The sequence below is a fragment of the Pelobates fuscus genome, chromosome 5 (genome assembly GCF_036172605.1).
Source record: "Pelobates fuscus isolate aPelFus1 chromosome 5, aPelFus1.pri, whole genome shotgun sequence".
NCBI classification, from domain to species: domain Eukaryota; kingdom Metazoa; phylum Chordata; class Amphibia; order Anura; family Pelobatidae; genus Pelobates; species Pelobates fuscus.
The window spans coordinates 372,469,887-372,495,015 of NC_086321.1; the positions used below are offsets into that span (position 1 = coordinate 372,469,887).

The window sequence follows — 25,129 nt, forward strand, 5'->3', positions numbered from 1 at the left end:
TTCCATTTTTTTATTGTAAGATGTTGATAAATTTGTCTTATCTTCGTTGGTAATGAAACCTTTCTCTGGTTGTGATAATGGTACAACCTTGTTAAATATCAGTGATCATGTTGAAGAAAAATATATGAAAGAACCAATACGTTTAATGATGTTTTCAACTTATTAACATTGGAACTGATAAATAACATTCTTCATTGACTTAATGGCTCTTAGATATATGTTGGTTCAATAAATCAGACAAACATATAATCACATATATGCACGTTCAATAGAGCACACAAACATAATTAGAACAATAAACCATTGCACATAAAAGTGAATACTTCAAATATTGCTTTCAAATTGTGCAAAGAATGCAAAAGCAAAGTAGTATTATACAGTATATATGTGATTTTACAGTAAAACTCATTATATAGTATATGTATCACTATACAGTAAAAATCATTATTCAGTATATATTTCATTATACAGTAAAAAAAATCATTATACACATGTACAAGTCAGTATATATATAACAGTAACAGCAACTTGAACACGCATATATTTGACATTATTATAAATTACGTTGGTATCAACATTTTTTTTTATGAGACTTTTAAACAAGGTTCTTTGTTTTTTTCTGTCTCTGTCATCTGTCCTTCCTTTGAATTATCGTTGTAGAGCTTAAAGGACACTCTAATTAACTGTGTTGAAATAATTTGACAAAAAAAAGTCCAAGACATAAAATTGGAAAATGGTGCCTGTGGACTTTCAGCATTATATCTACCACACTGAGCTGTAATGATGGATTAAGCTGTAGTGGCTGGTTTGTTTAACCCCTTAAGGACACATGACATGTGTGACATGTCATGATTCCCTTTTATTCCAGAAGTTTGGTCCTTAAGGGGTTAAAGGGACACTGTAGGCACTATAATTATTTAAATTGATTGAATTGGCTGTAGATATTGGAGTCCTGTGGCGCTGTCCCTCCACCCAGTGTTACACCGTTTTCAAGCAGTTACTGGAGGTGTGGCTAAGGCAGAGATACCCACTTCCCTAGCGATACCAATTTATACCAGCAGTGGGCGCTGTGACAGTTTTAAGTAATTAGCAGAAACTGTCTTCCAATCACATCCACCCATTGCTTCTCAGGCTAATACTCAATAAGACTAAGTAGCAAAGAGGGGGTGGGCTGCTGAGGACTCTCGTTTACAAATGGTTAAACGCGGAATAGAGGGACGACACCAGCAGACTCCAGACACTATAACCACTAAACATGTGCAAGTATTTGTTTTAAGCGATTCATCTAAATGAAATTACTAGCAATCGTCAAATGAATCAATTGCGAAATTTCGGTCAGTTCACAAACAAACCAAATCAGAATCATACCAATTAAAACCCTTTTTACGTTTTTTTCTGAAGGATGTTGATTTTCAAGATTCTAATTTGGTTCTTATGTGAAGTAACGAATTGTTCGGAATTGATTAATTTGACGATTTGCTAGAATTTTAATCAAATTCGAATCGAATTTTATTAAAACAAATTTTTGCACATGTCTACTAATCACTTCTCTGAGATGACTCACTTACTGTCCCTACAGTGTCCCTTTAACATTTCTGTACCCATGGAGCCTTCCTTGACTTAAGAAATTTCTCGATTTGGTAATGCCAAATCTTTATTATGGTAAAAAATAAATAAATTAAGAACTAGGTAGATTGGAGAAAAGAACTAGATACAGATAAAAAACAAACGGAAAAAAAAACAACAACATTGTTTAAAAATCCCGTAAGTGTTCCATAGTGTTTTTTAATGGCACCAGAAAACATCATTGACATCATTTTCTTATAGAGAACACTACTCTGTTGTACCGCCTCTCTCCCCTCTTTTTTGACACTATCTAAGAAGTTTTGGTTGTGCCTGTTTGTTCATTTATTTACATTGTAAACGAGGCTACGCTGAGTCTGCTGCCATGCGATTCCGTTTATTAGAATCTTCATGTTGCTGCATGCATACAGCATTGTGCCAGGAATGTCTGACACTGTGTGCTTGGATTGCCAGATACCCGAACACACAGGAACCCATGTAGAGCATCAAAGTGTGATGACATCGCGGAGGTGTCTTTCTACTTTCTCATCCACAGTATGATGAGTTAACTTTCACAGTGTTGAATGTCTGAGGAATAGTTACTTTCAGCAAAATCTGCAAATGCAGAGAAACCTAACTGAATCTTGACAGTCAGGCCTACTTGCTATCATGATGGAACTCATGCAGCCAGGTTGACAGCCCTCTAGAGTAGAGATGTTTAGTTTAAAAGGACACTACAGTCACCATAACAACCACAGCTTAATGTAGTGGTTGTGGTGAGTATAGTCAGTCCCTGAAGGCTTTTTTTTTGTAAACACTGCTTTTTCAGAGAAAAGACAGTGTTTACATTGCAGCCTAGGGACACCTGTACTGGCAGTCACTCAGATAGATACTTTAGGTGCTTCCTGTGTCAGTGCTGCAAAATGTGCAGCACTGACATTCAGCATCTCCACACTCTGCATGAAGACGCTGAACTTTTCCCATAGAGATGCAGAGATGCATTGATTCAGTGCATCTCTATGAGGAGATGCTGATTGGCTCAGTTCGCCGTTTCGCTGCATGAATTCCTATAAATTTCCCATCGGATTGTGAGATCATGAAGTCTGATGATCCCAGCCAAGGGAGCGGAGCGAATCACCTTTTTAACGCGAGGGAGCCTGGGGACAAAACAGGAATACATGTTCCTTTAATATAATATTTTATAACCATCAGACCAGTGTGAAATATTGCAGCATAAGGGCTAAAACATTACATCTAGATTTTAATAAAATGGAATTGTGAAATGAAAAGCATATTCTAAGCAACAAAATCACTTCATCCTAATGAAGTGGTTTTGGCGCATAGACTCTGTCCCTTTTTTTCTGGCAATATAAACAATTCCGAGAAACAGTCATTTTTGCATTTGCCCATAAATTTGTCCGATTGACAGTCACTAGAGGCACTGCCTCAAGAAGGTTATTTCCCATAGAAAAGTATTAGATTCAGTACATCTCTCTTCTCCATGAGATGCATCTAATTGGTGGAGCATGGCGACCGCCACACCATGCGCTATGGGCCCCCAATGTTTCACTGTGAGTTTTGGCCCAAGATCATCTGTCAGGTAATCCAGCTCATCCAGTCTCCTCCAGGTGGCTGCTTCTGCTCTTCTGAGATAATCCTGATGAAGATCATAAATCAGGATAATCTCAGAAAAGAAGGAGCAATGGCTGCCAGGAGAAGACTGGCTGATGTTTGATTACCGATACATTTAATGGTGTTTTACCTGACAGGGACCCTATATGTGAAGGAACACTATAACAATAAATAGATAAATTTTTCATGTTCGCATGTTTCTTGATACCATTGTACATGAAACAGCTGTTTTGTCCCAAGTTGCAACGTATTCATCCTTTGTTTCAAAAACAATCACAATGAAGTGGCTATGGTGCGTGTAGTCTCCTGGCACCATCTTACCTTTGAGTGTTAAACTGTTTAAGAGTGCTTTATAAACACATAAGAAGTGTCCCCAGGCATCGGTCTGCTGCTTCACCTCTCCTGCTCGTCTAATGCGGAATTCGTTTGAGCAGACCGGCAGAAGAGGAGAAGCAGATGATCAGAGATCGGGGACACTTCTCCAGTGTTAAAAATGTGAAATTGGTTTAACATTGAAATGTAAGACAGCGCCATCGGGCTCCAGGCATTGTAACCTCTTTCATTAAAGTGGTTATGGTGCCTGGAGTGCTCTTTTTATGGAACAAAGCACACACGCCATAATACAATTTCCTGAAATGTATGTTTTTTTTTATCTATGCTTTGACATTATATGGCCACTAGTATTAGTTGCTCACTAGTTTTGTATGGTCTCATACAGAGGTAAGAGTCACACAGCAACCTCAATTATGTGTTTCGGCCACTTGTAGGCTTCATCAGTGAGGTTCACCTGCTGTCTGTGGACACTAGACTTGCGCGTTTAGTTTCAAACAAACTGTGTTTCGTCCAAATTGTGGGCGATCGGCCGGTCGTGACCTTTTTATAACTCTGAAATAAATCATGAACAAATGATGGGCAGTTTATTTTAAATCATGATTCAGAGTTCCGTCAAATAAAAAAGTTGTTTGTTAGGAAAAAAGATGATTGGTGGCTAGAGGACAGTCACTAAATATTGATTATAATCAGTAAATCAAGTGAGAAGTGACCATCCGAATAGTTTTTCCTGAAACGATTGCAGTTCGAGACGAAACACCACATGGACGAAACAAAATCGACTGAATCTAGTTTTTTTTTTTTTTTTTGCCAAATTGATTTGACTGAACCAATTTTTTTGGCCTTGCACATGTCTAGAGAAAACTGAGTCTTTGTAAAAATGGTGCTTTTTTTTTGCACAATATATTGACAACATATTCTGCTCTATTCTGCTCTATATTATGCCATCATGTTGTATTTATATTTGTGTGTCTTATTCTTTCAGTCTTGTTGTTATAGCTCTGTTAGGCTTTAAAGTTTTCAGTTTTGCCATTTTTAACAAAATTATTTTTCTTTTATTTGTGCTCCGAGTATGCTAACGCTATTTCTTTTTTTTTTATTCTCTGTACGAGGTATGCGCACAATACCGATTTCATTGCCTATGTTGCCAATTAGCTCTAGTTTTCGTTTTTTTTATGCATTTATCATGACTCATCTCTTGAACTTTAAAATAAGATTCCTTGCACAATATGGAATATAGCCTAACGGCCTCACTGAGCAACTAATACTTTTTACGATGAGCAGCAGAATATAGAACATGTTCGGTTCTGTCTTCAGTTTTCAACTTTAGCGTTCAGCTGTGTCCACTTTTAGAAAGCCGAAATTCTCAGCAGACAGCTCATCTAAAATATCACAGAAAATGGTAAATATGGATTTATGCAATTAATTATGTCACAAATAATTATATTATATAATAATATATATAAATATATGCCGTGCGGATATGACGGGAACGTTGTCTCTGGAGCCTCCTGGGGCCATTGGTTTTCTAATGCAACAATTGGTCTCCTTAGTCCGGGCATTGTTTTGCACTGGCAGGGACACAAGGTCGAGCCATCACAGGGGTGTTTGGCCTGACCCTGTGCTAGGATTGATTGCCTGGAAATAGTCTCTCATTCCAGCGGTTTAGACCAATGCGGGAGGGCTGGCAGAGTGTGGCTTGATTGGCACCCTCTTAAAGGGGCAGAATTAACTCAACATAAAATTAGTAAGTTGTTCAGTCATTTTGTGTTTACTGCCTCAATGTTTCATTGTCCAATCATTGTAATTTGTCCTGATATTAAAGGGACACTCTATTGCCCAAATAAAAAAAATAAAGAAAACAAAGCAAAACACTGTTTAGTGGATATATGCTAATGAAAACATGTATGCATTTAATTGTGCATTTTTTCATTGAGGGTATATCTAAAAACTGCTTTTAATAGCTGCAGATCTCTTTTTTGAAGCCTTCACAAGCCCTCCCTTCCTAACCCTGCCCAGACCTTCTGTGACTGTCCAATCACAGGCTTCCCAATGCAGCTCAATGAAAGGGCCTTTGTTAGGCAGGTGCTCTGGGCAATTGCTGCCTCTTGAGTTTAGCTCCACTGAGCTGACAAAACCTGGAAGCAACCAATTGTCTGATTAAAAGGTGTGTGTGTGTGTGTGTGTGGAGGGGGGGGGGGGGGGAGAGGTTAGTTTAAACAAGGTTAAATTATAAAAGTGGCAATTTCTATTTAACTCTCCACTTTTTGTGAAATGAAAAAAGGACACCTTCAACGCAAGTGCGTTACATGTTTGGAGTGTTCCTTTAAAGGAACACTATAAACTTGTATTCCTTACACTATAGTATCCCTGTCCCTAGCTCTACATTGGTCCCCCGTCTTTTGCAGTTAAAAAAAGCACCTTTTTTCAGTGCAGTGGCTCCCTTGGCACTTCTTACCTTTCTGTCTCCCATGACATCATTGAGGAGACATGACCTCCTCCGTGATGGTCCACTCCAAAGCTCCTCATAGAGAAGCAACGTGCATTCAAACTTCCCCATATGAAAGAATTGCGTCAATACTTTCCTATGGGACTTCTGTGTCACGTGACCAACGTAGTAATATCAACTAGAGGTGGACTTATTGTGCAATGTAAAGTGTTTCTAAAAACTGCTCTGTTTTACATTGTAAGAGGGACAGGACCCATGCACCCAGACCACTTTATTGAAATAAAGTGGACTGGCTGACTATGGTGTCCCTTTAAGTATTCTGACCCTTGGCCTGTTTTTGGACCGTGACTGTGGTTTGTCCCTGTGTTTCTTGCTCAGACAGTATATTTTTGACTGTGTCCCCTGGCTTGACCGAAACCTGAACTTTTGTCACCTGTACACGGACTCATGGACTGACTTTGGACTACCCCTCCAGATTCTTTCCTGTTCTTAAATTACAGTATTAATATTAAGTTGAACTAACCAACTAAACATGTAATTTATACCTTTAGATTCCTGTGAGGCAGACTGACTTCAAGTATTCAGGATAATGAGCTATAAGGTGAAAAAGAAAGGTATTTTTTTATTTTTTTGTAATGCGTTAACAGTGCAATCCTCTCCCCCCCCCCATCCCATGCTCAAAAGTGGAATATGATCTACACTATGACATTTGGAGATGAAATCATTTACAGACACCACCTGGAATGTTTGCCTCGGTGTTGTACCTTAAGTGTCAATATTGACTTTTTGGCAGTTATCCATGGCCTCCTAGATATTTGTGGTGTACATCCCGATGATGATTAGCGGGCCTACATACTCACAATTTTTTAGGGCGCAAGGATAGTTATAAGAAACCCAGAAACTGAGACTCGTTATGGAATCGTAACATACCTGCTTTAAGAATACGACCCTTAAAAATAATTCAGAATTTTGTCAAACGCGTCATTGCTGCTGTTCACAAAATCCCTTGTTCTCGCCCTGATTTTTTTAATCTCTTCATTTTGCTGAAGTATTTCTTCTTCCTATTAGTAAAATAAACAAGTATATAAATATTACAAAATATATTATTATATAAATATAAAATAACTATTTTTAGGCAATTCGGGTATGAAAGAAGTGTAATACAATCTAAATCACGGCCAGATAGATACCTCATCGCTCAGGTCATGTGGATAATTATAGACTTCTGATTTTCTAACACCATTCTTTGCTAATTCAGGTAAAGTCTTGGCAATTAGGCACATTGTTTCCTCTTCATAAGTAAACACACGCCCATCTTCAGCCACCAGGACTACCTGCTGAATACCAGAGCACATGCTTGAATAGTTCTCAATGATTCCCAGAACTTCCATCTTTGTCTGTTTGGGCAAGTAGAGACTTTGCCAAGACTCCAACATGTATGTCTGTCCCATGTACGCAGTGCCATTCAGATCACACACCAGTAAAGATAGTTGGGTTTCCTTTGGAAGTTTTAATACTTTCCCTTTATTTTTCTGCACATATTGAGAGATTGCATCGAGGTCACCAGCTGAAGAAGAAAAAATTGAGCGGAGATCTGGGCTATCACAAAGCAATCTACAACAAGTTTAACAATTAAACATTTACATTTCAATATCAACATTTCTTAAAACCTGGCAGCTTCACATTAAGCTTTAACATCTTCTTAGATAACAAATACATTAATTTATCATAGTGATAGATTATATGTCAATGCATAAGGAGATCTTTATTAAATACTTACCTCTTGGGGACATTCCCCCCAAGATTCCGACATGCTGGCTTCACTTCAAGCTCGTGACTGAACGGAGTGACTTACATCACTCTTTTCCTGTTCCTTTCTGATAACTGCTAGATGCAATTGTCATAGGAATACCAAAGGAACTAATGTGCATTCGCTTAAGTTACTGAGTAGAAGAACCATCTGTAGAAGGGTTCTTCTGCTATCTTCTGCCACTCCATCCTCAGCCTTCATAGAGGCCTGTGCTGACTATGTTGAATTATAATTAACCCCCCCAACAAAAAAAGCAACATTTTCAATGAGTTATGCTAGCACAAATCAGTGTGTGTCAATGTATATGTATGTTGTGTGTCAGTGTATATGTAGTTGTCAGTGTGTGTATCTGTGTGCCAATGTGTGCGTGTATTTTATAAGTATATAGCATTGTATGTATGTATATAGGTAAAATGTATGGATGAAATGTGATGAATAATCTTGTGTGTACCATGACAGGTACAATTGAAATAAGCAGCAACATTTTACACACATCTTGGAGCCTACCAACCCATACACCAGCAATGGAACTACCGCTGGTGCAGCCCCATTGGGGCCCACACACTTAGGAGACCCAATAAATGGCCCATGCACCTAGGGCCACCCCATAAGTATTTCTGAACAAGGACCCGGTTGGGCGCAGAAGCCCTTTTAAAAGCACGAGGGTGTCCCTGTAATATTGGCAATGCTGGGAGGAAGTGAGAGCAGGTCACTTCCTCTCAGCTACATATAGAGCACCGTGCGGTGATGCTCAGAGAATGAGGAGGCACAGATTGGGGGAGGAGGTCGGAGAGCAAGGAGATAGTTCCATACTCCAAACTTCTATTTGTCTACCTTTTCTCAGGAGGGTGGCGTCTCTGCTATCCAACGGTAATGCAGTGCTGGCTCTGAACTGTGCCGAGTTGTCCCTCTCCTCCAGCTGGGCTTCTTTTGAGTGCTGAGAGGAAGTGATGGACACCACTTACTCCCAGTGCGGCCAGGCTCAAGATGAATGGGGAGAGGCTGTATTTTTTTCTTTTAAATTTAATATTTTTATCGTGCATGTTAGGTATTACATACAGGCTCTTGGTGCCCTCAATAGCATTCCTCGAGCACATTTTCATATTTGGCAATTGGAGCTTAAGTGAGACATTTTTAAGATATATATGTTTCACAGAAGTGTGTGCATTGTGGAGTTAATTGTTTACAGGCTTTGTACGCGTAAGTGTAAGGTCGCTCATTTGTCTAGTGGGCTTCTTAGTTGGTTACATGCTTGGGTTACCACGGGCACCTGCTCTTTATGTGTGAGACTGTGCCATCTGGCCGTTTCTCTGTGGCATTGTTAATGTTTGGGCCTGATGGTGCCAGATCGTGGTTGCCCGTGAGGACCGGGATAACCCCCGCCGGACAGCCAGACGCCGGTCAGAGAACTGGGAGAGCAGCCGTCTCTCTCCAGCTCAAGCTTGCTAGGCCTCTGGCCTCAGACGGGTTGCTCCTATGTCGTGCTGGGTCGGTAGTGGTATCGCTGTGTTCACCCGGTGCTTGTGCGTGTTATGGGCACCTGTTTGGGTCAGTGGCTGTAAGTGGCACGGAGCTGGCTCCAGTAATTTAGCTCTGGCGCTGGAGCTCAGACGAGACACGTCTGATCCGTTCGGCGGTCAGGCCCCGCCCCCGAGAGGCTGTATTTTTATGGACCAGTGCCGTCACAGATCCGCAATACAGTTTGGTCCATAACAGGATCATATAACATTACAGAGCATGGCCTGGCCCTGCTGGGGACATTACTGACAACTACAGCTGGTTGGTGCATATTCTTGATTTTGCTTAGCCAAGAGTGACTGGACACAAAGTCAGGATTTTATTGCTTGGTGACATCTTCATTGTGTGACAGTGTGGCTATTCATGGTATATGTGTTGTATAGGAAGCCAAGAAGACAGGACAACATCAGAATGATGTAGGTAGACTGAAATAGCCTTGTACGTCAGATGCTTCTCTTACCACTCACATTCATGTATTCTGTTGTTTAGTAAATATATAATATTTTAAGTCACGCTGCAGGGCCGGCGCTACCATTAAGGTGGATTTCTTATTGTGTGCATGTTTGTAAATGGGGGAGTGTGTAAATTGGTTTGTTTGTGTGTGTAAAGAAAGTGTGACTTTATGTAAAGTTTGTGTTTGAGTGACAGTATGTGTGTTAATGAGTGTGTAAGTGACATTGTGTGTTAGTGTGTGCAAGTGACTCTGTGTGTGTGTGTGTGTGTTTTAAGGAGAGTGTGCAAGTGACTCTGTGTGTGTGTGTGTGTGTGTGTGTGTTAAGGAGAGTGAAAAAACTGACCTAAAAGGTCAGAAAAGACAGGGCGCCCCCTGGTGGATAATGGTAAATACACATAAAATATAACTTTTAATAGTTTCTAGTAGTAAAATATATAATTGAAAAGGGTGCAACACAACAAAAAATAATAAAATAAAAAGTAGAGAGGTGAAGTATTAACTCCTTATTAGGGATACTAGTCCTAAAGGTATCACTTGGATAGAAGTGATACAATCTTGAAAGGAAAATGAATCCCTATAGTCTGCTTGTGCAGTGACTTTAGAATGATAGCAACTTTGTTTGGATTCCCCCTATTTGCTCTTAGATATATGTAGTGTATCCCCAACAGGACCCTGGTTGATAAACACTAGGGAAAATTCTTGCATTATCCAGTGTAGCAAGGTTAAATAATATCTGAGGGAGAAGAATACATAAATGAATATCCCATCTGGAGCAGAGAGAGGGGAGTCTGTACTAAAGTTGCTAGGAGAGTGTGCAAGTGACTCTGCGTGTGTGTGTTAAGGAGAGTGTGCAAGTGACTCTGCGTGTGTGTGTTAAGGAGAGTGTGCAAGTGACTCTGCGTGTGTGTGTTAAGGAGAGTGTGCAAGTGACTCTGCGTGTGTGTGTTAAGGAGAGTGTGCAAGTGACTCTGCGTGTGTGTGTTAAGGAGAGTGTGCAAGTGACTGTGTGTGTGTTAAGGAGAGTGTGCAAGTGACTCTGTGTGTTAAGGAGAGTGTGCAAGTGATTCTGTGTGTGTGTTAAGGAGAGTGTGCAAGTGACTCTGCGTGTGTGTGTTAAGGAGAGTGTGCAAGTGACTGTGTGTGTGTTAAGGAGAGTGTGCAAGTGACTCTGTGTGTTAAGGAGAGTGTGCAAGTGATTCTGTGTGTGTGTTAAGGAGAGTGTGCAAGTGACTCTGTGTGTGTTAAGGAGAGTGTGCAAGTGATTCTGTGTGTGTGTGTTAAGGAGAGTGTGCAAGGGACTGTGTGTGTGTGTTAAGGAGAGTGTGCAAGTGACTATGTGTGTGTGTGTGTTAGGGAGAGTGTGCAAGTGACTCTGTGTGTGTGTGTTAAGGAGAGTGTGCAAGTGACTCTGCGTGTGTGTGTTAAGGAGAGTGTGCAAGTGACTGTGTGTGTGTTAAGGAGAGTGTGCAAGTGACTCTGTGTGTTAAGGAGAGTGTGCAAGTGATTCTGTGTGTGTGTTAAGGAGAGTGTGCAAGTGACTCTGTGTGTGTTAAGGAGAGTGTGCAAGTGATTCTGTGTGTGTGTGTTAAGGAGAGTGTGCAAGGGACTGTGTGTGTGTGTTAAGGAGAGTGTGCAAGTGACTATGTGTGTGTGTGTGTGTTAGGGAGAGTGTGCAAGTGACTCTGGGTGTGTGTGTTAGTGAGAATGTGCAAGTGACACTGTTAGTGAGTGTGTTAGGGAGAGTGTGCAAGTGACACTGAGTGGTGTTAGAGTGTGTAACTGACAATGTGTATGCCAGTGAGAGTGTGTATAAGTGAGAGTATGTAGGTGACATTGTGTAGGTAAGTGAGAATGTGTATGTGTTAGAGTGTGTAAGTTAGTTAGAATGTGTAAGTGTGTATGCCAGTGAGAGAGTGTATTAGTGAGATTGTGTAAGTGACACTGCAAAGGTAATTATTGCAATTTTTAAGAAACTTCAATAATTACCGTTCAGGGTTAACTCCTCTAGTGGCTATGCACGGGGACGTCCAGTCACGGAAATACCACTGCAAGCGTGGCCAATGAGGAGCGAAAGCGGAACCAAGCCAGCACAAAAGACTGCTGGACCCAGGTAAGTGACAGAATGTGTTATAACCCCTGCTGCACCACGAGGGGAGATGCGCTTGATGGAGGGGGAAGCTATAGTGCCAGGATAACAAGTTTATTTTCCTGGCACTATAGTTTCCCTTTAATATCTACTCCGTGCGCCTCTTTCCCTAAATGTAGTGTAATTCAGAGTTTAGTGAATAAGCCTTTGAGGGAATGTAGCTGCGTTCTAAAGGGGGGGCGTCAAAATGTATTCTTGCCTAGGGCGGCAAGAATCCTTGCACCGGCCCTGTCACGCTGTAAGTGTAGATGACTGAATAGAAGAACTTATATCATTATGGTCACTGATCCTAGAAATCAGGGGAGCGTACATGGGCGAGGGACACAGATGGTTAGGGAGATTTACCAAAGTGTTTTGTTCTAAAAAAAATGGTCTAAAGTACTTAAAGTAGGGAAATTACCATGGAAACCAGTAGAACCAGCTGGCACATCCATTGGTGTCTGCTCCCCTTTTACATTTTTGGACCACTTCAAACACAACGTTTTGATAAATCCCATCTCCCCCATGTTTCTATTTATCCTTTTCCAATGCAATGTGTGCTCTGGCTGTTTAATACAACCAGCAAGTATCGCAAATTATAGGTGATTAATCTAGAAAAAAAATAATAATCACTCACGGTTCACTGAAAGTTTCTTCATCAGTTCTTGCTCATCTTCCAGGGACTTGTCCTCATTGCAGTTCTGCTTACAGAAATCATTTTTTCTAATCAAAAGAATATAAAGTGTTATATACTTAATTTTTGTCAGTCTCCTTAAAGGAACACCCTAGGCACAATAACAATGTCATCTAAATCAGGTTGTTATAGTGCCTTGGCGTCCTAGTACCTTGGCGTCGTACCTTAAGGGATTAAACCGTTTATAAAATGTTCAACCCCCAAAGTTGTGCGATGTAGCCCATTCACCCAGTTCCTCATCTTCTGGTCTGTCACTAGCTTCCCACCAAGAACACTGCGAGAAAGATACCTGTCCACACTGACACAGAGGACTTGGCCGGAAGAAGACAAGTTGAATGGACAAGCAATGTGGTAAGACAGCACCCAGAACCTTCCGATACCATTACAAATTCACTGAGACGAAGCTGCTATGGTGCCTAGAGTGTTCCTTTAATTTATGTATTTTCTTTCTTAAATAGGTTTATGAATACTAACCCTGGGGTGTATGGTTTTCTGTCATCATGGGATATAATGCACATATGTATACGACATACAATCTTTGACATTCTTCTTGAAAACAAGCAAACAAAATGTTTGTGTTCCTATGCGTCTGGTAGGATCGTCTGAATTCAAGGAAACTGTGAAAGAAAAAGAAACAAAATGTTAAATACATAATGTTAGAGGATTATAAATAGACTAAAACATAGACTAGCATGTTTCAAAAATGTTAAAATTCACAGGGTTGTTCACTAAAGTGAGAATTCAATAGAATTTTCGAGTGAATTTCAAATAGAATTTCAAAGTAGTTGAAATGAAAGCATATGTAACAGAGAAATAGGTGACAGAAAACATTGACGCTATGGAGAACGGAGTCCAGTATTATCACCCTTTGAGGGTTCAAGGCTTCCATTACTCTTTACCAGGGGTCCTCGAACTCCGGCCCCCCCAGATGTTGCTGAACTACAACTCCCATGATTCTTTGAATTACATAGATAGCCAGAGAATCATGGGAGTTGTAGTTCAGCAACATCTGGAGGGCCGGAGTTTGAGGACCCCTGCTCTGAACCATCGTGGCTTGGCGAGATCAGAGGTTTCCACACTGTACTAGCTGTTCCATACATTGGTCTACCCAAGGCAACCTATTTCTAGGCATATTGATTTACCTGTTACTACGAGATGTCATGTTTATCAATACAATATATGAATATGTTTCATAAAGGATACAGCACAGATACAATATTCTCCTTTACAATCCACAGTATAAAAAAATAACTTTTACAAAGATAATATCACCATGAAGTCTTTAAGGTAGCCCAAAACCAGCGTCTCAGTACGTTCAAATGTAGAAAGCAGCCATTAAACTTTCAATGTGCCTTAACGGGATACTATCTGCACACATACAATACAAAAACCTTACACGCTTTAACCCCTTGATGACACATGACATGTGTGACATGTCATGATTCCCTTTTATTCCAGAAGTTTGGTCCTAAAGGGGTTAAGTTTTTTGAGCTTATTACGAAGTCTTGCAGAAAGTGGCTGGTAACAACCCCCCAAATAGTTTACACTGCTTTGGCTTCTAAACGCCGTTATGGGCACAGGGATATTAAGGTATCAATGCTGCTCTCTACTCGTGCACCTTATGCCAAGTGGCATTTGCAATTACAATTCTTTATATAGCTCCAACACATTCCACAGCGCTGTACAATAATTTACATAATGGAACAGTAAGTGGAAAAGGCGACCTCTAGATTTGGATCCATTCACCTGTGATGGAGTCTGGAGGCCAGAGCAGTTTAAACCATTACAGAGGGGTAACCAGCCACTTAGCCATACACGTCTCTTTTCTAATGTGCTTTCTGCGAGTCTTAGAAATAAGCTGAAACCTATACATTGTAAGATTAATATTGTATTGTATGTGTGCAGTCTTCCTTTAACAGACACTAACACGTATGACGTTCTCTGGCACTTCTGCTTAAGGCTCGCCGAGAGTTTAATAACTGCTTTCTGCGTAACAGTATAGAGGAACAAATAAACATGACTCTACAAAATGGCGCGTGAAGCAGATACTAAAATGAAAGCTATCGGTATGCAACAGCTATAGTATGAAAATATATGTACTCATGCCAGAATTTGAGTAGTAAGCGCCCCCACACCCTGTTAGAAACGCGTTATACAAAATCAAAACAGAAAATGTCAATTCACGTTGAATTCCTGACAATGAACACTTTACTGACTAACCCTGTATAGAGCGCGGTTACAATATATAACAATGTATATATATATATATATAGTATTTCCAATGGATAGCAAACATTTTACACCGGAAAGATAAAAAGTTAGCTTCCAAGTCAATGCTACTCGTTTTATTGACCTTGGAAAAATAGGAAGATTTAAGGCTGACAGGGTTAGTTACCAAAGTGAGAACTGTAATTCAAAGTGAATTTCATATTTTAGACAAATATAGCTAACTTTTTTCCAAATCAGGTCTTTTGGCCTTAAATTGGAAATTCCCATCAATTCTCACTTTAGTAAATAACTCTGTGAGTTTATGTTGATCTCTATTAAATGAGGAATTTAACCTCTTTCCTACCATATGGACACCCTTATTGTTGACATTTAACTACTTGGCTTCAAGAAAGAGTCACTATAATAACGAACCCTTTCAGTGCCAAAATACATGCCTATTAGTCACATTGATTTAACCCCTTCACCGGCAGACAGACATTTTGCATAACTGTGTTATTCCGAAATTTCTTGGCCAGAAAGAGGGACACACTATTAGTGGCATTAACCTCTTCTGTCCCAGAAAGAGGAACTCCTAGTGGGGAATATAACTCCCGTCCCTGGAAGAGTAAGACCCGCCAGATGTGAAGTTTAACCCTATCCCCATCAAAAAGACAGAGTCCTAACTGGTGTATTTCCTGGCTCAGAGAATAAGATCTCGGAGTTCAATCCCTTCACTAATGTTCCTGAACTGTGGTTTTTATCCCTTTCTTGACCGCAGAGAAACAGCCGGGGAAACAGACCCCGGTGATATGTAAACCCTTTCCTTATAATAGGAACAATCACTGCCCTAGGCATGTCAGAAATACACAAACATTTTACCCTTTCCACACCTCATTCTCTCCATCCCTCTCTCTCTCTCTTTTTCTCTCTCCCTCTCTCTGTCTCTTTCTCTCTCTCTCTCCCTCTCCCTCTCCCTGTCTCTTTCTCTCTCTCTCTCCCTCTCCCTGTCTCTTTCTCTCTCTCTCTCCCTCTCCGTCTCCCTGTCTCTTTCTCTCTCTCTCTCCCTCTCCCTGTCTCTTTCTCTCTCTCTCCCTGTCTCTTTCTCTCTCTCTCTCTCCCTGTCTCTTTCTCTCTCTCTCTCTCTCTCTCCCTCTCCCTGTCTCTTTCTCTCTCTCTCTCCCTCTCCCTGTCTCTTTCTCTCTCTCTCTCTCCCTCTCCCTGTCTCTTTCTCTCTCTCTCTCTCCCTCTCCCTGTCTCTTTCTCTCTCTCTCTCTCCCTCTCCCTCTCCCTGTCTCTTTCTCTCTCTCTCTCTCTCCCTCTCCCTGTCTCTTTCTCTCTCTCTCTCTCTCTCTCCCTCTCCCTGTCTCTTTCTCTCTCTCTCTTTTTCTCTCTCTCTCTAAATTGTTTCCTACCTTGTCTGGGAGTTAAAGAGTGTCGGTGTCTGTGGTGCCTCAGTGTCTGAACGGTTTAGATTACTGACGCTGTAACACCCGAAGACACTGGGATTTATTCACTAAACAGTAAACTGTGGCGAATTGCAAACCAAACTGCAAAATTTCGGCTAAAACTAGTCAAACTATGACTATAGTGGAAATGGAAGTGATTCCATACCAACAATTTTGGCCAAAATTTTGAAGTTTGGTTACCAGTTCGCTAAAGTTTACTGTTTAAGTGAATAAACCCTGTGGCTCTGTACAGACTCTGCTCACTGCGTTGGAAATTCTGTTCTCTGAATACACCCAAAGTGTTTGTTAAGCTATGAATACACCCCGTCACGTGACAGTAATGATACTGTGCCTACGTAGACTGAAATGTAGGGAGGGGGAGAATAGAATGTGCTCCAGACCGATGGAGGAAGTGTGACACATTTATTTATTTATTTATTTATTATTGCCATTTATATAGCGCCAACAGATTCCGTAGCGCTTTACAATATTATGAGAGGGGGATTTAACTATAAATAGGACAATTACAAATAAACTTACAGGAACAATAGGTTGAAGAGGACCCTGCTCAAACGAGCTTACATTCTATAGGAGGTGGGGTGTAAAACACAGTAGGACAGGAATTTACACTCAAATAAGGTGGGCTGCCCTTTAGGAGAGGGCAAGAGGCAGGTATGTGAGATAAGGGTTAGTCTTGGAGGCCATAAGCTTTCCTAAAGAGATGGGTTTTAAGGCACTTCTTAAAAGATGCAAGACTAGGGTAGAGTCTGATGGCGGTAGGCAGGCTATTCCATAGGAAGGGAGCCACCCGCGAGAAGTCCTGCAAGCGCGAGTTGGCCGTACGAGTGCGGACAACGGACAGGAGGTGGTCACGGGCAGAACGGAGAGACCGAGAAGGGACATACCTATGGATCTGTGAGGAGATATAAGAGGGGCTAGAGTTGTTCAGTGCTTTATAGGTGTGAGTTAGTACCTTGAATTGACTCCTATAGCATACAGGAAGCCAATGTAAGGACTGGCAGAGGGGTGAGGTGTGAGAGAAACGACTAGAGAGGAAAATCAGTCTAGCAGCAGCGTTCATTACGGACTGTAAGGGTGCAGTACGGCTATTGGGAAGACCAATCAGGAGAGGGTTACAATAATCCATGCGGGAAATTACTAGAGCATGGACAAGCTCCTTGGTAGTACATACACAGAAAATTCTATTCACTAACCCGCGTTTAGTCAGACATTCAGCAGGGATTTCCAAATTGTAGGCCAAACTGAAAACAAAGCCGACTTAGAGGATTTTTCCAATTTTCCTAGTGTGACCTAAAATTTGTAACTTGCTGCTGAATTCAGCGCAATTCACGATTTAGTGAATAAACCGGTTTCCGAAATAAGCGTCAGGGAACCGCAAGGTTGTTCTCAAAATGATCTCTACCCGATTGTGATGCAGATCACAATCTCCCCTCGAGTGCCGAGCACTGAGATCTTTTGATTTCCCTGCCGACTCAGTGTAGGACCCCTCACAGCCAGGGCCGTACCTCCAGTCCCCTGTCTGAGCCTGGGCCAGAGGCGGCTGTCTGAGCCGCGTTATGGGTAATCCTTTTCTGTCCACCCGATTTGATGCAGACTGCAATCTCCCTCGAAGGCCGAGCACTGAGATCTTTCGATCTCCGTGTCGGCTCAGTGTAGGACCCCACACACCCAGGGTCGTAGCTTCAGTCCCCTGTCTGAGCCTGGGCCATAGGCGGCTGTCTGAGCCGCGTTATGGGTAATCCTTTTCTGTTATTGACTTTGTTTCAAGTTCTACAAAACTGAAATCTAAATGGCAAAATTAATGCTAAAAAAGCCAGACTTCCAACTGAAGACATTTTCAAGGTCAACTATTTCAGCCTAAATCATGCCATTTATATTTCAATTCCCTACAACTTGGATTTTAGTGAACAACCCTGTCACTATACTCTCTTTTTTTAATGCACTGCAAGTTATTGCTGTAGCAAGAGGAACATTGCTAATCTCAGAACAATAGCCATGTGGCTACTTACACTTCCAACAACTATCAGGCTGCTGGAACACAAAGTACATTTATAATCCCTCCATCCATCGGCCTGATCGGAAATGACTACAAAGTCCCTGAATTCAACGATAACACCCGAGACTGGACACAACATTTAAGAGTCATCTAAGTGAAAGGTCCTCACCTCTTTCTAAATGACAGAACTAATGGATTGCAGAGTTTCTGCAATTGATTAGTTAGGTCTGTGTGCTGCAGTGAACCAGATACTTTATAGGACAATATGCTATTTTCCAAAGACAGAGGGCAATGCATAGAACTAAGTGCTCAGAGCACTTTGAGTGTGTTCAACTGCACTTCCATAAGTTATTTGCACAGATTGCTGTTTGCACTGTACATGAGTTGTGTAAGTGCACTTTATTTATTGCACTTTATAATTATATGTAGCACTATAAAGTTACATATTACACTTTATAATTCAAATGTGTGAAGTCACAGATTTAAAAATAATGTAAGTCTTAAAGACACAGCACACCTTAGGAGGTCTGATGTTAAAGGGACACTCCAGGCACCCAGACCACTTCTGCCCATTGGAGTTGTCTGGGTGGCAACTCCCACTACCCTTAACCCTGCAACTGTAAATATTGCAGTTTTTTATAAACTGCAATATTTACATTGCAGGGTTAACTCCTCCTCTGGTGGCTGTCTACTAGACAGCCACTAGAGGACACTTCCTGGTTTATAGCACATATTTTCTGCTATGTGAGGACCTCCAGTGTCGCTGAAATCCCCATAGGAAAGCATTTTTAAAGCTTTCCTATGGGGAGGTCTAATGTGCGTGCACGGCATTGCTGCACAAGCGCATTAGGTCTCCCCCAGCAGCGCATGCGCAATAGGTCTCCCCCGCCGGACGACGTCAGTGGGGGAGGAGCATGGGTGGACCCTCAACCAGCGCCGAGGGACATCGTCACTGGAAACAGGTAAGTCACTGAAGGGGTTTTAACCCCTTCAGCAACCTGGGATGTGGGGGTGGGACGGAGAGGGGACCTGCAGTGCAAGGAAAACGGATTGTTTTCATGGCACTGGAGTGTCCCTTGAAGTAGACCTTGTGCATTTGGTTTTGTCTAAATTGCAGTTGGGATGAATTTGGACTGATCCGACTGTTTGGCTGAATTCTGAATCTCCTGTGCGCCATACAGTGGTGTATCCTGGTTTTGTGCTGCCCTAGGCAGGACAAAACTCAGGCGCCCCCCTCCCACCCACGCCACCCTCACCCAACCCTCCCCCCCCCACCCGCGCCACCCCCACCGAACCCTTCCCCCGTCCCGCCTTCTAAATACACACACACACACATTCACTGACAAATACGCATACACTAGGTAACAGAAACACACTCACTAGCAGACACACACACAGTCTAACAGACACACACACAGTCTAACAGACACACACTTACAGACACACACACTGACATACACACACACATACACACACACACATACAGACATACACACACACACACACACATACAGACATACACACACACACACTAACAGACACACACACACACACTAACAGACACACACACACAGACACACTAACAGACATACACACACTAACAGACATACACACACACAAACACACACAAACTAACAGACACACACACAGACCCACTAACAGACATACACACACTTACAGACATACACTTACAGACATACACACACACTAACAGACATACACAGACATACAAACACACTCAATCACTCACATATTTAATACATTTTTTTTTTTTTTTAATTAACCCCCCCCAGCCTCCTTACCTTTGGGAAAGCTGGGGGGGGGATATCTGTCTCCCTGGTGGTCCAGTGGCTGCTGGGAAGTGCGGGTAGGTGGGCGGCCGGCGAGGGAGCACTTCCTCTGAGCGGTCTGCTCAGCTCCCTCGCGCGCCGAGGGAGCTGAGCAGACAGCTCAGAGGAAGTGCTCCCTCGCCGGCCGCCCACCTACCCGCACTTCCCAGCAGCCCGCCGGCCGCCCAGCATGCCTTGTTAGCCGCAAGGCTAACAAGGCATTTGCCCTGGGCATTTGGGGGCGGCTTTTTTTGCCGCCCCCTGAAAAATGCCGCCCAAGGCAAATGCCTTGTTTGCCTCGCGGCAAATACACCCCTGGCGCCATATGGGCCTAAAAACAGAGCCAATGACGAGCACGATAGCCAAACATGTTTGTTTCATTAAATATGTGGAGTTCAACCTGTGATGCCAAAAAATAGATGATTTACTGTAAAAAAAAACTTTTTTACTGCTCCACCAAGTATTCCCTCTTTTGGTTACTATTTCTCACTTGTTTAGGGAACATTGTGGCTGGAAATTGTGACTATGATAAGATGCAAGATATGTACTTAGCATTTATATTATGAATATATTTCGCAGAGCACTGATTGGCCCTTTTTATGCCGTTTTTTGGTTTGTCTGAATCTTTCTCAGAATAGTTTTTCACGAACGATGTTCGTCCAAGCCCAACACAAGAACGAACGTTCGAGATCTCAAACAAAATTTAAATCTCAGAAAAAATGGTTCAGCTAAACCAAGCAATACACACAAATCTACTCTGAATTTATACACTCCACAGCTATAACACTCACATTAAGGTGTCTTTAAACTACAATAGTCAGTTTGTGTAAATAAGACACATTTCTAACTAGTTCTCTTGGGACTTGCCGTGGACATGGGTGGGGGAAGAGAGGGTCATCCCACTTATTAATAAATAGTCCCCATGGCTTAGTGGCAGGAGGATGGAGATTGATCTGTCCACCCCCCATTATTTAAATTAAAAGTCCCCACCTGATGCTTATGGGCTAATCACAAAGAGAACTACGATCCGCCCGTGTTAATTCACAGGCCTCTTCCCCATGGGATGGGGCCTTTAAAGCGAAGGCTGCCAAGTCGCTAATTTTAACCATTTGGTGGATATGCTGCATGGAAAGTACGGAGAAAACTAGAAAAGGTAGAGTGGAAACTGCATTTTTTTTCTCTAGCATCCTATGATGTTAGTTCTTTATATACATCAATCCCACATGAAAGAGGTTATGAAGCGGTGAAGTACTTTTTACATAAGCTATTGAGCCTTAAAGATATACAAAAAATTTTTTTTGATCAATTGTCTAAGGTGGATCTCTGAAAATAAAAATTAACCAGCAGCAGTGGCTTACCCATAGTGCTCGCAGCTGCGACTGGGCCCGTCACTCCATGGGGCCTGGCCACCATGTTGACCCCTGAAACCGTCTTTTATTCAGGGCTACTGCACAGCCACAGCGCCACAGGATGCCCGGTTGCCGGGTTGTCGGCAGGAGGGGAGTGCACAGCACAGTGCTCCCTTCCTGCCGGTCATTGTATGTATGCCACACTACATAGAGGTGAGGGGGATGGGGGAGGAGACACATGTAGGGGCTGGGTGAGGAAATAAGACACATGGTGGGGCTGGGGGGAGGAAAGAGGACACATTAAGGGGTTGGGGGGTGTAAGGAGACACATAGAGGGGCTGGGGAGGAAAGGAGACACATGGAGGGGCCAGGGGGAGAGAAGGGATGAATGGAGGTGCAGGAGAAAAGGAGACTCATGGAGGGACTGGTGGGGGGGAAAGAAGACTTGTGGAGGGGATGGGGGAGAAAAGGAGACATATGGAGGGGCTGGTGGGAGGAAATGAGACACATGGAGGCGTTGGGGGGGGGGGGGGGGAATGAGGCACATAGAGTGGTCTGGCATCACCCTTCAATTTAATGTCAAACTTATTCGACAGCAGTCTGACATAAAACAGCGTACTGAAATAAAAAGTCCTGGTTCAAGCTGTTTTTAAACTGTCTACTTTTAAACTGTCTCTTTAACCAGGGAAGGTACATAGCTTTCATAGTTTTCCGAGTACATCGTCAGGTCTAGATGTTATAACTCAGGTTCACTGGCAGAACTATTTCTGTATAAATGTCTGTGTGTGTGTATCTCTTTGTCTGTGTATCTGTTTTGTCTACGTGTGTCTGTATGTATATCTGAATGTTTGTCATAAAGTGTGTCTGTGTATCTGCATGGGTGTCTATATGTGTATCTGTCTGTATGTGTATCTGTTTGTCTGCACATGTGTCTATGTGTATCTGTATGTCTCTGTGTGTATCTGTGTGCATGTGTGACTGTATAAGTATCTGTTTTTCTGTATGTGTCTGTTTGTATATCTGTTTTTCTGCACGTGTGTCTGTATGTGTATCTGTTTGTCTGCATGTGTATCTGCAAGTATCTGTATGAGTGCCACTCTGTGTATGTGCATCAGCATGTGTGTCTATATGTGTGTCTGTGTATCCGCATTTGTGTGTCAGTGTTTGTATCTATAGAAGTGTCATTCTGTGTGTCTGAATGTGTGTCATTCTGTGTGTCTGTGTATTAGCATGTGTGTCCCTGCATGTATCTGTATGTTTTATACAAATGGAGTGGGGCGGGGAGATGCATGAGGGCCCCAGGGCACTTTTTGCAACGGGGCCCTTTGGTTTCAAGTTACGCCTCTGCTCAGGTTAATGATTATTCATTCCATTGACCTATGGAAGATAAGTGGACCCAGCTGAGAATAAAACCTGTAATTTGAAAACCTGAGAATTATCTACTGGTTTACATCACTAGCAACTCACAGTGCATAGGTTTGTGAGAGGTGGAATTAAACCTAGGTCTTCGGTCTGCACAACCTGTTGCAGTGTCCGGTATTGGCAGAAATCACTCCACCTGCTGGTTATACCGCGCAGAAATTCTGCTGTAAGTTTCGTTTTTCTAGAAACGAGAGTCAGACGTTCCCATTTCACAAATAAACCTCCCCCATTTATTACACAAAGCTGGTTTCCTGCATTCTACCATTACTAGGAAACCAACACCCCCTGTATACACTATCTGTAAAACATTAAACCAATTAAATTATACTAATACATAATGCGTGTTATTTAGCACAGTGCTCTATGCCCAAATATTCAGCATTAAACATATTATTCTCTAATGGTATGCTGTATATAAATATGAAACAAAATAAACATTGTTTAGTGTTCAACCTCCCGTTTCATGTTGGTGCATTGTGAGACCATGTAGCTGGAATAGATACTAAGAGCATTGCAGCTCACGGAGTTACAGTCGTTGTACAATCTGGATTTTCCTCGCGATCTAAGTCCCAGATATACCAGTACTGAGATTATAATGGGAAACGGAATCATCATAGGTTTTGCAAGAACATTAGGTAAACTAAAAGCACCCCCTTATAGCAATTAGGGACACAAGACACTATGACTATCTCTTTACATTGGTTATTGTAGCGGAAACCCAGCTAAACTGTGAACTGACCAGATTACCTTGTAAAGTATGTGCTGTCCTGGCATCCCTTCCGTGTGTTTCCCTATCCTGACCCTGTGTTTCATTCATCGTACTTGTAAAGCTATCTGCTCCCCGTTCGGGAGAGCTTATACGTTCGTCTTCCAAACGGTGACCACCCCAAGATCCCATTTAGAATGTTTAGTTAGAACGTTAACACCTCCCTAACTAGGTGTGAAACCACAAATCGCAAGTGAAGCCTCGGCGCGTGCCGATCTCTGGGTGGCGACCCGTTCGTTAGACCAACGTCATCCAGGGGGAGCATTTATGGATTGCTTCTTATCTTGTTCAGTTCCCGAACAAGGTCCTCCCCAGTACCCCTTGGAATGTTCGCACCAATCAATTAGAATGTTGGCAACTTGCAACATAAGTGCAAAACCAAAATAAAATTTTGCAACAAGTGTGAAACCGCAAGGGAAGTAATTAATGAGTGCTACCCCTGGGTGGCCGCCGTTCGTATGGATGAAAGCCGACCAGGGGGAGCATTCATATGCCGAAAGGAGACGCTTCTGTGACGGAGCTCCCTGTACCCCTGTCTGGGTGCCTCCGCCAAGGTCCGCTTCCTAGCTGGAATAGGAGACTAACCGCAGCACTTCTGCCCACAGTCGCTGACTGGGGTCCTGGAATCGCTCCCTCCTGGAGCCGAATGGTGAATTCGCTCTAGACACCCAGAGTGACTGGACAACACTCAGTCCTGGAAGCTCTAGTCCTTACAAGGACTTTCACCGTTGAATCCTCCACACCGCAACTGTGATTAAAGAATGGCTCTTTCCCCTCCCAGTAACCAGATGACACAGAGTTCAGAGAGTACAAGCTGGAATCGTTTAATGGCAACCACAACGGGCCTTTTATGCAGGTCCCCATGCAAGGGGCACTCCCCCCTGGACCTGAGAGTAGACTACAGTAAAAACATACACACAATTGCATTGGCTCTCAGGCCCAGGGACTGGTGGGGGGGAAAGAAGACTTGTGGAGGGGATGGGGGAGAAAAGGAGACATATGGAGGGGCTGGTGGGAGGAAATGAGACACATGGAGGTGTTGGGGGGGGGGGGGGGAGGAGATGAGGCACATAGAGTGGTCTGGCATCACCCTTCAATTTAATGTCAAACTTATTTGACAGCAGTCTGACATAAAACAGCGTACTGAAATAAAAAGTCCTGGTTCAAGCTGTTTTTAAACTGTCTACTTTTAAACTGTCTCTTTAACCAGGGAAGGTACATAGCTTTCATAGTTTTCCGAGTACATCGTCGGGTCTAGGGGGCCCAGCCGCCCAATCGACCCCTGCGACCGGGGCGCCCGCCAACATTTTGGTGCAGCCACGACCGCGCGAAAAAAATGCCAGCGCCGCATTGAAAGATCGGTTCATGGGTTCAGGACTTTCCTGGAGGTCATAATTTGACCGACCGCACACATAGTTCCATGCCCAAAACAGTTCCAGAGAATCAGGGCTTGCGGTCGGTCTAGTTATGTAGTTTAAAAACCGAACAAAGTCAATGTTCTTACCCTGGAGCTTGTTC

At 42.5% G+C, this 25,129-nt stretch overlaps 1 protein-coding gene across 1 annotated transcript; it reads right to left on the minus strand.

The window, feature by feature from the left end:
* Window positions 1-1,749: 1,749 nt before the first annotated feature.
* LOC134611913 (uncharacterized) lies at window positions 1,750-16,514 on the minus strand. Its single transcript, XM_063456228.1, has 7 exons — window positions 16,196-16,514; window positions 13,050-13,192; window positions 12,519-12,604; window positions 7,165-7,541; window positions 6,905-7,035; window positions 6,520-6,568; window positions 1,750-4,907 (listed from the first exon to the last, which is right to left on the minus strand). Exons 2-5 carry the CDS (start codon window positions 13,118-13,120, stop codon window positions 6,925-6,927), a joined length of 645 nt encoding a protein of 214 aa, XP_063312298.1. The 5' UTR covers window positions 13,121-13,192; window positions 16,196-16,514; the 3' UTR covers window positions 1,750-4,907; window positions 6,520-6,568; window positions 6,905-6,924.
* Between the last annotated feature and the right edge of the window lie 8,615 nt (window positions 16,515-25,129).